Source organism: Procambarus clarkii, chromosome 28 (genome assembly GCF_040958095.1).
Source record: "Procambarus clarkii isolate CNS0578487 chromosome 28, FALCON_Pclarkii_2.0, whole genome shotgun sequence".
Classification (NCBI taxonomy): domain Eukaryota; kingdom Metazoa; phylum Arthropoda; class Malacostraca; order Decapoda; family Cambaridae; genus Procambarus; species Procambarus clarkii.
The window spans coordinates 41,994,591-42,008,883 of record NC_091177.1 but is presented as its reverse complement, the minus strand read 5'-3'; the positions used below and the strand labels follow the sequence as shown (position 1 = coordinate 42,008,883).

Genomic DNA, 14,293 nt, shown 5'->3' with positions numbered 1-14,293 from the left:
CACGAAATAACTACATGGCAGTGAAAAGCGAGGCAGAAATAAATTTTTAGAAAGGGATAGTGGACAAATGTAAAACAGAACCAGGCCTATTCTATAAATTCATTAAAAGCAAATTGAAGATAAAGGATAATATTCAGAGGTTGAAAGTAGGAAACAAATTCAGAAAAAATGAAGAGGGAGGAAATGTCTGAAACATTAAACGAACAGTTCCAAAGTGTTTGTGCAAAATTAAATCTTCGGAGAACCAGACACCTTACAAATTCCAGAGAACAAATCTACACATATAGTAACAACATACTGGAGTGAACGACATGGAAGAAAATGCAGAATAGAACCAGTGAAGAACAGGGGTGCCAGAGGCACAACCAGAGAACACTTTATGAACATTAAAGGTTCATGGTTGTTCAACATCCCAGCGAGTTCAGAATAAGAAATACAGTGGAACCTCGGTTTTCATATGCCCGTTTTTGTATTTTTCGGTGCTCGAGCTCAATTTCTTTGAAAAATTCAATTCGGTACTCATTGTTTACCTCGGTGTTCGGAGTTTATTTATACACATACAGGTCTGATTTTATGACCTGTATTTTATGATGTAATGTTCCTGATTTTCCGCATATATTACCGAAAGAAGATGTACACGTAAACCAGCTCTAATCTGGCTGAAACATCAAAATATGCAATAAAAACAGGATTTCTCTCCTAATCAATATCTCGCTCATTTTTAACAAGGTACAAATGTTTGATTGAAAATCAAGTATTTAAGATAAATTTGCCATAAATTACGTGTTTGCATCATATTTATTGTATATATAATGATTACGACGCTGGATGATCTGGCCAGGAGTTAGCTTGCATTACAAGAACAGATTCATTTGAAACAACAACTTGACTGTTTATGCAAGTTTGAGTGATATCATTCATTATCCACCATTGTTCCTGGCTGTCATATGTATCCATTTGCTATATTCCTTTTTGTAACCATTAGTTGATACGCTCACACAGCCTTATTTGGTCTATTTTGTCTTTGCAGGCTTATGTAACTCAGACGTGTTTAGTTTTTAGACACTTTCTCACGTGAAATTAAAAAATATATGTACTGGTTTTTTCAGGGTGGAGTTCCAGTCAAAGTTCTACAAAGGAGAAGGTTATGCCTTTCAGCCTCTCACTTTCAAGCATATTATCAATGGAGAGGAAGAGGAAGCCTAAATGTACACTAAAGTTAATGATATAAAATTTTATATATAGCAAGAATGGAAAAAGTTTTTAATTACAGGAAAAATAAGATGATGTAATGTTTGTTGAGGTGGTATACACTAGGCTGTATTACATACTAGAATGAGATTACAAATTTTAATAGCTTTAGTATTTCAAGTAAGGAATATTTTTTAAACACAGCTTAATACTGGATAAGATTACTTGCACATTGCTCTAATACAGTACTTGATATGGTTACATTTGATAGAATATGTAATTATTTTTTCATTGTGATGCCTGTCGGTAAGAAAACTCGTTTATAGTATTGTTAAATAATAATATTTTAGAACTGTATTAATATTCACACACATTTAATTTTGTTGTGCATGTAATAGTTGTTGTAACAGTGATGTAAAGTAGTTTGTGACTGCAGTATATAGTAATTGGTCACAGTAGAACATGGTTGTGGTTTGTAGATATTGTAATGGGATCATTGGTCCTTATCTTGTATTGCTACTTGACTTTACCAACAGTACTTATCAGGCCATTTTTGAATTTGGTTAAATAGTTTAATTTTCACAATTCTGTGGTAACTTTTTTTTTCTTTTTTTCCTTTTTTTTGTAACGAGGAAGTAACTAAAAATAAATCTAATTTTAATTGGCAAAATCATTAGACCCACTATTAGACATGTAAATAAAATATATAAATAATTTCATATTTATTTTCTTCAGGCAGTGAACATAGTCACAGGCACGGAATGCACATTATACACACTGCCTTGGCTTATGTAAATCTTGAAATGAAATGAGGATTGCACTACAGTCTTGGATTATTAACCTTTCGCTGTGCATCACATCATATGATGAGGTAGCTAAATATGCTCAGACTGCATATCCCATCATATGAAGTACAGTATTAGGGAAATATTCAAGATTTAAAGTCTTGCACATACATGGGGCTCACAATTGCTTTCTCAGACCTCCAATAATAATCTCCCATTTTGAAAAAAAAAATCCTGAGTCCCTCACTTTCCTTCTAGGGTGTTTTCCTTCATGGACGTTCATTCATCTGCCACTTGTATCTTTCAAGATAAATAGTTCATGTTGCATTTATTTCCTGCTGCATGTTCCTCTTTCTCTTCCCAATCTTAGACACTTCTTGGACACATTACCACAACCTGCACTCTTTTCGAGTGATTTTAACTCTTCAGCTGCGCCTATCAAACTGGGACAATTGTGGCATATCTGACCATGCTACACGAGTCAACCAGGATGATTTAGAGTACAGTACTGCCTAAGATTTTAAGATTTAAAAATCCTGTACATCCACGGTACTCACATTTGCTTCCTGAGGCCTCCAGTAAATAGACACCATCATGGAAAAAAATCGTGGGCACCCCTCCTGAGTGTGAGGGGCTTCATGTCGACCAGACCACACAATAGAAGGTGAAGGGACGACGACGTCTCGGTCCGTCCTGGACCATTCTTAAGTCACAATCGACTTGAGAATGGTCCAGTTCGGACCGAAACGTCGTCGTCCCTTACCTGGTTTATACCTGGTTGATGGGGTTCTGGGAGTTCTTCTACTCCCCAAGCCCGGCCCGAGGCCAGGCTCGACTTGTGAGAGTTTGGTCCACCAGGCTGTTGCTTGGAGCGGCCCGCAGGGCCACGTACCCACCACAGCCCGGCTGATCCGGAACTTCTCTTAGAAAACCGTCCAGTTTTCTCTTGAAGATGTCCACGGTTGTTTCGGCAATATTTCTTATGCTCGCTGGGAGGACGTTGAACAACCGCGGACCCCTGATGTTTATACAGTGCTCTCTGATTGTGCCGATGGCACCTCTGCTCTTCACTGGTTCAATCTTGCATTTTCTTCCATATCGTTCACTCCAGTACGTTGTTATTTTACTGTGTAGATTTGGGACCTGACCCTCCAGTATTTTCCATGTGTATATTATTTGGTATCTCTCTCGTCTCCTTTCTAGAGAGTACATTTGGAGAGCTTTGAGACGATCCCAATAATTTAGGTGTTTTATCTCGTCTATACGTGCCGTATATGTTCTCTGTATTCCCTCTATTTCAGCAATCTCTCCTGCTCTGAAAGGGGAAGTGAGTACTGAGCAGTACTCGAGACGGGACAGTACAAGTGACTTGAAGAGTACAACCATTGTGATGGGATCCCTGGATTTGAAAGTTCTCGTAATCCATCCGATCATTTTTCTGGCTGACGCGATATTTGCTTGGTTATGCTCCCTAAACGTTAGATCGTCGGACATCATTATTCCCAAATCCTTGACATGCTGTTTTTCTACTATGGGAAGATTCGATTGTGTTTTGTACCCTGTATTATGTTTCAGATCCTCATTTTTGCCGTACCTGAGTATCTGAAATTTATCACTGTTAAACATCATGTTATTTTCTGCTGCCCAATCAAAAACTTTGTTGACATCTGCTTGTAGTTTTTCAATGTCTTCAGCAGAGGTAATTTTCATGCTGATTTTTGTGTCATCTGCAAAGGACGACACGAAGCTGTGGCGTGTATTTTTGTCTATATCAGATATGAGAATAAGGAACAGTAGCGGTGCAAGGACTGTACCTTGAGCTTCTAGTGTGTCGACTGTACCTTCACCTTCTAGTGTGTGGTCTGGTCGACATACTTTAGCCACGTTATTGTGACTCATCGCCTGCATGAGGGGCCTCATTATTGAGAAGGGTGACCATGGGTAGTGCATGCTGTTGCAACTCTCACCATCACTTAATATGAACAAATTATAAATAATTGGGATTATTTTACATTTTTAGTATCATGGAGGGTCTTGACTGATAAAGAATATGTAAAAGATTCAGATATCGGTGAACATAATGCTGGTTATGATGTTCACAGCACAGAGCAGGAGTCAAACATTCACAGCCCACAGCAACGGTTACATGAAACTTATGGAAAATCATTCAGATTCCTGATTTAATAACAGGAATCTGATAGATGCAACGCTGTGGATAGATTAGTGATGTGCATAGTACAGTGGAGGCATTTTTCTGTGATGGGTGCCATCAACTGCCGTGTGTTGTCTGCTGGTAATCTGTGTGTGTGGATGTCATTCCACACTTAGTGGTTAATTATGGTGCATAAAAATGTAGATATTGTGTGCGTGTGTGTTTATTATGTAATAATAGCAAAAACTAAGTTTTATTGTTCGAAGAATGTAATACAATATTGTGTGAATATTAGTGATGCAAATACATGTACATATAGTGACATCAAAATGACCAACCGGGCTTTGGTGGATATGTGGGCCTGCAGGCTGCTCCAAGCAACAGCCCGTTAGACCAAGCTCTCTTAAGTCAAGCCTGGTCCTGGGCCAGGCTTGTCAAGTAGAACAACTCCTCGAACCCCATCCAGGTACATATCTGTACGTACAATATTCCACAAGCTCTGTGATACAAATAACATTATTGCCAACCAAATGCATCATTGCATTTGAAAAAAAATAAGGCAATATGAATAAAAATGACAAATGTGGTAAATACGTGTACTTATAACTTGATGCAAGGTACTTGCCTAATTGTGCTTCTGAGGGGTTGAACTTTGGCCCTTTGGTCCTGCCTCTCAACTGTCAGTCAACTGGTCTACAAATCCCTGAGCCTATTGGGCACTATCATATCTACATTTCAAACTGTGTATGGAGTTGGCCTCCACCATATCACTGCCTAATCATTCCATTCAACTACTGATAGTAAAAAAAAAGTTATTTGTGTGTGGCTGGGTACTCGGTTTCCACCTGTATTAAATAAACCATCTGTATGTACTCCATGAATTCCTCTGAGAATCTGCAAAGAAAAAATTCCAACTTTGCCAACAAAAATTCTAATTGCACCAACAAAAAAATTACACATATGCCAACTAAAATTTCCAAATCTGCAAACAAAAATCGAAGTCCACCAACAAAAAATTGAAATTGCTAACAAAAAATGTCTGCAAAAAAAAATTAAAATATCCTGTAAACAAATTCCAATTCCACCAATTAAAAATCTAAATCTGCCAACAAAAAATCCAAACCCACCAACAAAAGATTACAAATCCAGAAAAAAAAACCACGGACAACAAAAGCCAAATCAACCAACGACAAAAGTTGAAATCCGTTTTGTAGTATACTGGCGAGGAAGAGGCGAGCAAGAGGTCGCCGAGTTCGCGCACGCGCGTTTAAGTAGCCCACTCGATGCGCGTGCGCTACTTAGTCGGTTACACAAAATGATGGTAAAACGTTTTCGTTCCCCGCAGAACTTCACCGCTTTTGGGAAAAGCAGTGACTATTTCCAAATCCACCAACACAATTTCAAATATATGTAAAAAAAAAAAAAAATGAACCAACACAAAATTCCCAATCTGCCAACAAATTTCAAATCTGAAAAAAAAAAATTCAAACCTGCCAACAAAAAAGGGCACATACTCCAAAAAAATTACAAATCGACCAATGCAATCCAGATATTCCAAGAAAACAATCTAAATCCGATGACAAATTCAGAAATCCGCCCCAAAAAATTCCTATGCTGCCAACAAAAAATAAAAACAAAAAAAATGGAAATATGCCAACAGCAAAAATCTTGATAATAACAAAAGCAAACCCAAATCCACCAAAATGTTTGTCTGCCAATAAAACAATCAATCACCCAACAAGAAAAATTTAAATCGACCAACTACAAAATCCAAATATGCCCCCAAAAAAAAAATTGCAAACAAATCCAGCAAAAAAATCCAAATCTGCCAACAAAATAATTAGAAACCCAAATCTGCCATCAAACAATTGAAATCTGCCAGCATAAACATTCCAAATTGCCTAAAAAAAAAAAATCCTAATATGCCAACCAAAATTATCGAAATCTGACAAAAAATTGCAAATAATAAAAATCCAAATCCGATTTTTTTTTTTTGGGGGGGGGGGGGATTGTGTAAAATTGGGATTTACTCAATTCCCTCATGCACCCGAGCTCTGTGAGCATATGTTGTTCTACCTCTTCATTTCACACAAATCACAATAGCGTGATGCATCAAATGAACAAATCCATAATGACCGATTTGGTGCGGTCTGTATTTGTTTATTTGATGCATCACCCAATTGTGATTTGTGTGTGTACTTCATATTTGCAAAAAACTTCATATTTGCAAAAAAAATCCAAATCCACCAACAAAAAATTCAAGTCTACCAACAAGAGTACAGTATTTCAAATCCACCAATAAAAAAATCCATTTGCCAAAAAAATTACAGATCCACTAACAAAAAATCCAAATCCACGATCAAAATTTACAATCCGCCAACAACAAAAATCCAAATTTGCCCCCCAAAAAACTAAATCTGCCAACAAAAAAAATCCAAATTTACCAACAAAAATCCAAATCATCAAAAAATCCAAATCTGCAAAAAAAATCCAAATTTGGCAAATCAAAAAATCCAAATCTGTCAATCAGAAAAATGTCAACTAGACAATTTTTAATATGTCTATAGAGGTAAAACCTTTGGATGTGTGGCTGTCATAACCAAACATTAATGTCTGGGTAAACATTCGGTCACAAAAGTGGTGGTTTTTGTAGACACAGCAAAGCTATCAATGTCTGATTTCCGAGAACAATTATATAATTTGACGAATTAATTTAATTTAAATTTAAATTAAATGAATTCGTGTCTATTTATTTATATACAAGAAGGTACAATGGGTTTATGAGAGTACATTGCATTGATGTTTTTACATTCGTGTAGAGTCACTAACACGCATAGCGTTTCAGGCAGGTATTTAATCTATTAATCTAACATAATTTTAAGTAGGTAATTTTATTCTTTCTCTTGTTGTTTACGCCAGTATATAGATAGTATATACAGTGATGGCGTGGATGGGCATTTGGCAGTTCTCACACCGCATGCTATTAGTTAATGTAGACTGTAAGAAACAGTCTACATTATAATATAACAATGACCAGCTAACTGTAATATTGATTGGAACAAAAATTAACTGAACTTGGCCTGTTTTTCCTCTGCATGTAACGAAAAGCATCATTTTGACTCAACATGTTGCTGCCTCAAACTTTATATTACACCCCATATTTCAAAGTAACTGTTAGTACATTGGTGAGTAGTGTTGGAAAATGTATTAATGTTGTTCCAGTTGACATTGTGTGCAGTACGACAACGAAAGATAGCGGTACCGCAGTCAGCTGATGTTGTCAGGCAGGGAGGTTGAAACTCCGGTTCCACGGTGCAGATTTTTTTTGTTTTTGTTTGCTATTTTATCGTTATTTTAGAGATAATAAATGAGTTAAGAATGTTAGTCTAGGTGATAAACAAGCAACATAATTAGCTAGTGACTTGAAAAGTTTGTGATACTTAGTATAATACGTCGTTAAATATAAAGTACAATGAGTAAGTGCCAACTGAGCGTCGTCAGCTGTCTGCCAAATATACAACATACAGCTGACGGACTGGCCAGTAGCTCTACAGTCACCGTGAGGGGAGGAGTTGCTGCACTCGCGCTCTCGCTCATTCCACGTTGACCACCAGGTTCTACATTTAGCGACATTTAGCTAACTCATAATTACTTTCTGGTTGGATGTTTTGTGTGATGATTGTGACATGTTGTTGTTGTTGAAGTCAACACGTCAGGTTAGTCCTATTATCGATTTTCATTTCCACTATGACCGAAGATAATTCATACAGTTCTTGTTCAGCTTTTGTCATGATACAGGCATGTGGGCCAGGTGTGGGGGGTGGCCCAGGTGTGGGGGTGGCCCAGGTGTGGGGGTGGCCCAGGTGTGGGGATGGCCCAGGTGTGGGGGTGGCCCAGGTGTGGGGGTGGCCCAGGTGTGGGGGTGGCCCAGGTGTAGGGATGGCCCAGGTGTGGGGGTGGCCCAGGTGTGGGGGTGGCCCAGGTGTAGGGATGGCCCAGGTGTGGGGGTGGCCCAGGTGTGGGGGTGGCCCAGGTGTGGGGGTGGCCCAGGTGTGGGGGTGGCCCAGGTGAGGGGGTGGCCCAGGTGTGGGGGGTGGCCCAGATGTGGGGGTGGCCCAGGTGTGGGGGGTGGCCCAGGTGTGGGGGGTGGCCCAGGTGTGGGGGGTGGCCCAGGTGTGGGGGGTGGCCCAGGTGTGGGGGTGGCCCAGGTGTGGGGGGTGGCCCAGGTGTGGGGGGTGGCCCAGGTGTGGGGGGGTGGCCCAGGTGTGGGGGGGTGGCCCAGGTGTGGGGGGTGGCCCAGGTGTGGGGGGGTGGCCCAGGTGTGGGGGGGTGGCCCTGGTGTGTGGGGTGGCCCTGGTGTGTGGGGGGGTGGCCCAGGTGTGGGGGGGTGGCCCTGGTGTGTGGGGTGGCCCTGGTGTGTGGGGTGGCCCTGGTGTGTGGGGGGGTGGCCCAGGTGTGGGGGGGTGGCCCAGGTGTGGGGGGGGCGGCCCAGGTGTGGGGGGGTGGCCCAGGTGTGGGGGGGTGGCCCAGGTGTGGGGGGGTGGCCCAGGTGTGGGGGGTGGCCCAGGTGTGGGTGGGTGGTGTGGCCCAGGTGTGGGTGGGTGGTGTGGCCCAGGTGTGTGTGGGGGGGAGGGGGGTGGTGTGGCCCAGGTGTGTGTGTGTGGGGGGGGGGTGGCCCAGGTGTGTGTGTGTGGGGGGGGGGTGGCCCAGGTGTGTGTGTGGGGAGGGTGGCCCAGGTGTGAGTGTGTGTGGGGGGGGGGTGGCCCAGGTGTGTGTGTGTGGGGGGTGGCCCAGGTGTGTGTGTGGGGGGGGGGTGGCCCAGGAGTGGGGGGGGGGGTGGCCCAGGTGTGTGTGTGGGGTGGGGGTGTGTAAGACCCAGGAGTGTGGGGGGGGGTGTGACCCCAGGAGTGTGGGGTGGGGGGGTGTGTGTGACCCAGGAGTGTGGGGTGGGGGGGGGTGTTACCCCAGGAGTGTGGGGTGGGGGGGGGGGGGGTGTTACCCCAGGAGTGTGGGGTGGGGGGGGGGTGTGACCCCAGGAGTGTGGGGAGGGGGGTGTGACCCCAGGTGGGGAGGGGGGTGTGACCCCAGGAGTGTGGGGAGGGGGTGTGACCCCAGGAGTGTGGGGTGGGGGGGGGTGTGACCCCCAGGAGTGTGGGGTGTGTGTGTGTGTGTGACCCAGGAGTGTGGGGTGTGTGTGTGACCCAGGAGTGTGGAGTGGGGGGTGTGTGTGACCCAGGAGTGTGGAGTGGGGGGGGTGTGACCCAGGAGTGTGGGGTAGGGGGGTGTGTGACCCAGGAGTGTGGGGTGGGGTGTGTGTGTGTGACCCAGGAGTGTGGGGTGGGGTGTGTGTGTGACCCAGGAGTGTGGGGTAGGGGGGTGTGTGACCCAGGAGTGTGGGGTGGGGTGTGTGTGTGTGACCCAGGAGTGTGGGGTGGGGTGTGTGTGTGTGACCCAGGAGTGTGGGGTGGGGTGTGTGTGTGTGACCCAGGAGTGTGGGGTGGGGTGTGTGTGTGTGACCCAGGAGTGTGGGGTGGGGTGTGTGTGTGACCCAGGAGTGTGGGGTGGGGTGTGTGTGTGTGACCCAGGAGTGTGGGGTGGGGTGTGTGTGTGTGACCCAGGAGTGTGGGGTGGGGTGTGTGTGTGTGACCCAGGAGTGTGGGGTGGGTGTGTGTGTGTGACCCAGGAGTGTGGGGTGGGGTGTGTGTGTGTGACCCAGGAGTGTGGGGTGGGGTGTGTGTGTGTGACCCAGGAGTGTGGGGTGGGGTGTGTGTGTGTGACCCAGGAGTGTGGGGTGGGGTGTGTGTGTGTGACCCAGGAGTGTGGGGTGGGGTGTGTGTGTGTGACCCAGGAGTGTGGGGTGGGGTGTGTGTGTGACCCAGGAGTGTGGGGTGGGGTGTGTGTGTGTGACCCAGGAGTGTGGGGTGGGGTGTGTGTGTGTGACCCAGGAGTGTGGGGTGGGGTGTGTGTGTGTGACCCAGGAGTGTGGGGTGGGGTGTGTGTGTGTGACCCAGGAGTGTGGGGTGGGGTGTGTGTGTGTGACCCAGGAGTGTGGGGTGGGGTGTGTGTGTGTGACCCAGGAGTGTGGGGTGGGGTGTGTGTGTGTGACCCAGGAGTGTGGGGTGGGGGGGTGTGTGACCCAGGAGTGTGGGGTGGGGGGGGTGTGTGTGACCCAGGAGTGTGGGGTGGGGGGGTGTGTGTGACCCAGGAGTGTGGGGTGGGGGGGTGTGTGTGACCCAGGAGTGAGGGGTGGGGTGTGTGTGTGACCCAGGAGTGTGGGGTGGGGTGTGTGTGTGTGACCCAGGAGTGTGGGGTGGGGTGGTGTGTGACCCAGGAGTGTGGGGTGGGGTGTGTGTGTGACCCAGGAGTGTGGGGTGGGGGGTGTGTGTGACCCAGGAGTGTGGGGTGGGGGGGGTGTGTGTGACCCAGGAGTGTGGGGTGGGGGGTGTGTGTTTGACCCAGGAGTGTGGGGTGGGGTGGGGTGTGTGTGTGTGTGACCCAGGAGTGTGGGGTGGGGGGGTGTGTGTGACCCAGGAGTGTGGGGTGGGGGGTGTGTGTTTGACCCAGGAGTGTGGGGTGGGGTGTGTGTGTGACCCAGGAGTGTGGGGTGGGGTGTGTGTGTGACCCAGGAGTGTGGGGTGGGGGGTGTGTGTGACCCAGGAGTGTGGGGTGGGGTGGGGGGTGTGTGTGTGACCCAGGAGTGTGGGGTGGGGTGTGTGTGTGTGTGACCCAGGGGTGTGGGGTGGGGGGTGTGTGTGACCCAGGGGTGTGGGGTGGGGGGTGTGTGTGTGACCCAGGAGTGTGGGGTGGGGGATGTGTGTGTGACCCAGGAGTGTGGGGTGGGGGATGTGTGTGTGACCCAGGAGTGTGGGGTGGGGGATGTGTGTGTGACCCAGGAGTGTGGGGTGGGGGGGTGTGTGTGACCCAGGAGTGTGGGGTGGGGGGGTGTTTGACCCAGGAGTATGGGGTGTGTGTGTGTGACCCAGGAGTGTGGGGTGGGGGGGGGTGTGTGTGTGACCCAGGAGTGTGGGGTGGGGGGGGGTGTGTGTGTGACCCAGGAGTGTGGGGTGGGGGGGGGGTGTGTGTGTGACCCAGGAGTGTGGGGTGGGGGGGGGTGTGTGTGTGACCCAGGAGTGTGGGGTGGGGTGGGGTGTGTGTGTGTGACCCAGGAGTGTGGGGTGGGGTGGGGTGTGTGTGTGACCCAGGAGTGTGGGGTGGGGGGTGTGTGTGTGACCCAGGAGTGTGGGGTGGGGTGTGTGTGTGACCCAGGAGTGTGGGGTGGGGGGTGTGTGTGTGACCCAGGAATGTGGGGTGGGGTGTGTGTGTGACCCAGGAGTGTGGGGTGGGGGGTGTGTTTGACCCAGGAGTGTGGGGTGGGGGGTGTGTGTGACCCAGGAGTGTGGGGTGTGGTGTGTGTGTGTGACCCAGGAGTAATTACCTAAGTGTAATTACCTAAGTGTAGTTACAGGATGAGAGCTATGCTCGTGGTGTCCCGTCTTCCCAGCACTCTTTGTCATATAACGCTTTGAAACTACTGACGGTCTTGGCCTCCACCACCTTCTCACTTAACTTGTTCCAACCGTCTACCACTCTATTTGCGAAGGTGAATTTTCTTATATTTCTTCGGCATCTGTGTTTAGCTAGTTTAAATCTATGACCTCTTGTTCTTGAAATTCCAGGTCTCAGGAAGTCTTCCCTGTCGATTTTATCAATTCCTGTAACTATTTTGTATGTAGTGATCATATCACCTCTTTTTCTTCTGTCTTCTAGTTTTGGCATATTTAATGCTTCTAACCTCTCCTCGTAGCTCTTGCCCTTCAGTTCTGGGAGCCACTTAGTAGCATGTCTTTGCACCTTTTCCAGTTTGTTGATGTGCTTCTTAAGATATGGGCACCACACAACAGCTGCATATTCTAGCTTTGGCCTAACAAAAGTCATGAACAATTTCTTTAGTATATCGCCATCCATGTATTTAAATGCAATTCTGAAGTTAGAAAGCATAGCATAGGCTCCTTGCACAATATTCTTTATGTGGTCCTCAGGTGATAGTTTTCTATCTAGAACCACTCCTAGATCTCTTTCTTTATCAGAATTCTTTAAAGATTTCTCACATAATATATAGGTTGTGTGGGGTCTATGTTCTCCTATTCCACATTCCATAACATGACATTTATTAACATTAAATTCCATTTGCCAAGTGGTGCTCCATATACTTATTTTGTCCAGGTCTTCTTGAAGGGCATGACAGTCATCTAAATTTCTTATCCTTCCTATTATCTTAGCATCATCAGCAAACATGTTCATATAATTCTGTATACCAACTGGTAAATCATTTATGTACACAATAAACATCACTGGTGCAAGAACTGAACCCTGTGGTACTCCACTTGTGACATTTCTCCATTCTGATACATTGCCTCTGATTACTGCCCTCATTTTTCTATCAGTCAGAAAATTTTTCATCCATGATAGAAGCTTACCTGTCACCCCTCCAATATTTTCCAGTTTCCAGAACAACCTCTTATGTGGAACTCTGTCGAAAGCCATTTTTAGGTCCAGATAGATGCAGTCAACCCAACCATCTCTTTCCTGTAATATCTCTGTGGCTCGATCATAGAAACTGAGTAAATTCGATACACAGGATCTTCCAGATCGAAAACCATACTGTCTGTCTGATATTATATCATTTCTCTCTAGGTGTTCTACCCATTTAGTTTTGATTAGTTTTTCCAATACTTTCACTATTACACTTGTCAATGATACAGGTCTATAATTGAGGGGGTCTTCCCTGCTGCCACTTTTGTAGATTGGAACTATGTTAGCCTGTTTCCACCCGTCTGCTACGATTCCTGTACACAGGGATGCCTGAAAGATCAGGTGAAGTGGAATGCTGAGCTCAGATGCACATTCTCTCAGAACCCATGGTGAAACGCCATCTGGGCCAGCTGCTTTGTTCTTACCGAGTGTGGGGTGGGGTGTGTGTGTGTGACCCAGGAGTGTGGGGTGGGGTGTGTGTGTGACCCAGGAGTGTGGGGTGGGGGGGTGTGTGACCCAGGAGTGTGGGGTGGGGGGGTGTGTGTGACCCAGGAGTGTGGGGTGGGGTGTGTGTGTGTGACCCAGGAGTGTGGGGTGGGGGATGTGTGTGTGACCCAGGAGTGTGGGGTGGGGTGTGTGTGTGTGTGACCCAGGGGTGTGGGGTGGGGGGTGTGTTTGACCCAGGAGTGTGGGGTGGGGGGTGTGTGTGACCCAGGAGTGTGGGGTGTGTGTGTGTGACCCAGGAGTGTGGGGTGGGGTGTGTGTGTGACCCAGGAGTGTGGGGTGGGGTGTGTGTGTGTGACCCAGGAGTGTGGGGTGGGGGGGTGTGTGTGTGTGTGACCCAGGAGTGTGGGGTGGGGGGGTGTGTGTGTGTGTGACCCAGGAGTGTGGGGTGGGGGGGTGTGTGTGTGACCCAGGAGTGTGGGGTGGGGTGTGTGTGTGACCCAGGAGTGTGGGGTGGGGGGGGGTGTGTGTGTGACCCAGGAGTGTGGGGTGGGGTGTGTGTGAGACCCAGGAGTGTGGGGTGGGGTGTGTGTGTGACCCAGGAGTGTGGGGTGGGGTGTGTGTGACCCAGGAGTGTGGGGTGGGGGGGGGGTGTGTGTGACCCAGGAGTGTGGGGTGGGGTGGGGGATGTGTGTGACCCAGGAGTGTGGGGTGGGGTGTGTGTGTGTGTGTGTGTGTGACCCAGGAGTGTGGGGTGGGGGGTGTGTGTGTGACCCGGGAGTGTGGGGTGGGGTGTGTGAGAGACCCAGGAGTGTGGGGTGTGGTGTGTGTGTGACCCGGGAGTGTGGGGTGGGGTGTGTGTGTGTGACCCGGGAGTGTGGGGTAGGGTGTGTGTGTGACCCAGGAGTGTGGGGTGGGGGGTTTGTGTGACCCAGGAGTGTGGGGGGGGGGTTTGTGTGACCCAGGAGTGTGGGGTGGGGTGGGGTGTGTGTGTGAGACCCAGGAGTGTGGGGTGGGGTGTGTGTGTGACCCAGGAGTGTGGGGTGTGGTGTGTGTGTGACCCAGGAGTGTGGGGTGGGGGATGTGTGTGTGTGTGACCCAGGAGTGTGGGGTGGGGGGTGTGTGTGACCCAGGAGTGTGGGGTGGGGTGGGGGGTGTGTGTGAGACCCAGGAGTGTGGGGTGGGGTGT

The 14,293-nt window shown here is 47.7% G+C and overlaps 2 protein-coding genes across 11 annotated transcripts in view; both read left to right on the top strand.

Annotated features, from left to right (window-relative positions):
- The window catches only part of LOC123755067 (V-type proton ATPase 116 kDa subunit a 1), a 73,890-nt gene extending 72,038 nt beyond the window's left edge, over positions 1–1,852 (top strand). For all 3 annotated transcript variants that reach the window (XM_069332955.1, XM_069332953.1, XM_069332954.1), the window contains exon 17: positions 1,110–1,852. In XM_069332955.1, coding sequence (XP_069189056.1) covers positions 1,110–1,206 — 97 coding nt within the window. In that variant the 3' untranslated portion in view covers positions 1,207–1,852. The remainder of the gene's footprint in view (positions 1–1,109) is intronic.
- A 5,778-nt stretch (positions 1,853–7,630) lies between these two features.
- Positions 7,631–14,293, top strand: part of LOC123755066 (deoxynucleoside triphosphate triphosphohydrolase SAMHD1) — a 134,884-nt gene continuing 128,221 nt past the window's right edge. For 7 of the 8 annotated variants that reach the window (XM_045737537.2, XM_069332952.1, XM_069332950.1 and 4 more), the window contains exon 1: positions 7,631–7,742. The gene's annotated coding sequence lies outside the window, so the exon portion shown is untranslated. Of the gene's footprint in view, positions 7,845–14,293 lie in introns of all 8 variants that reach the window. The other variant, XM_069332949.1, reaches the window with a different exon arrangement.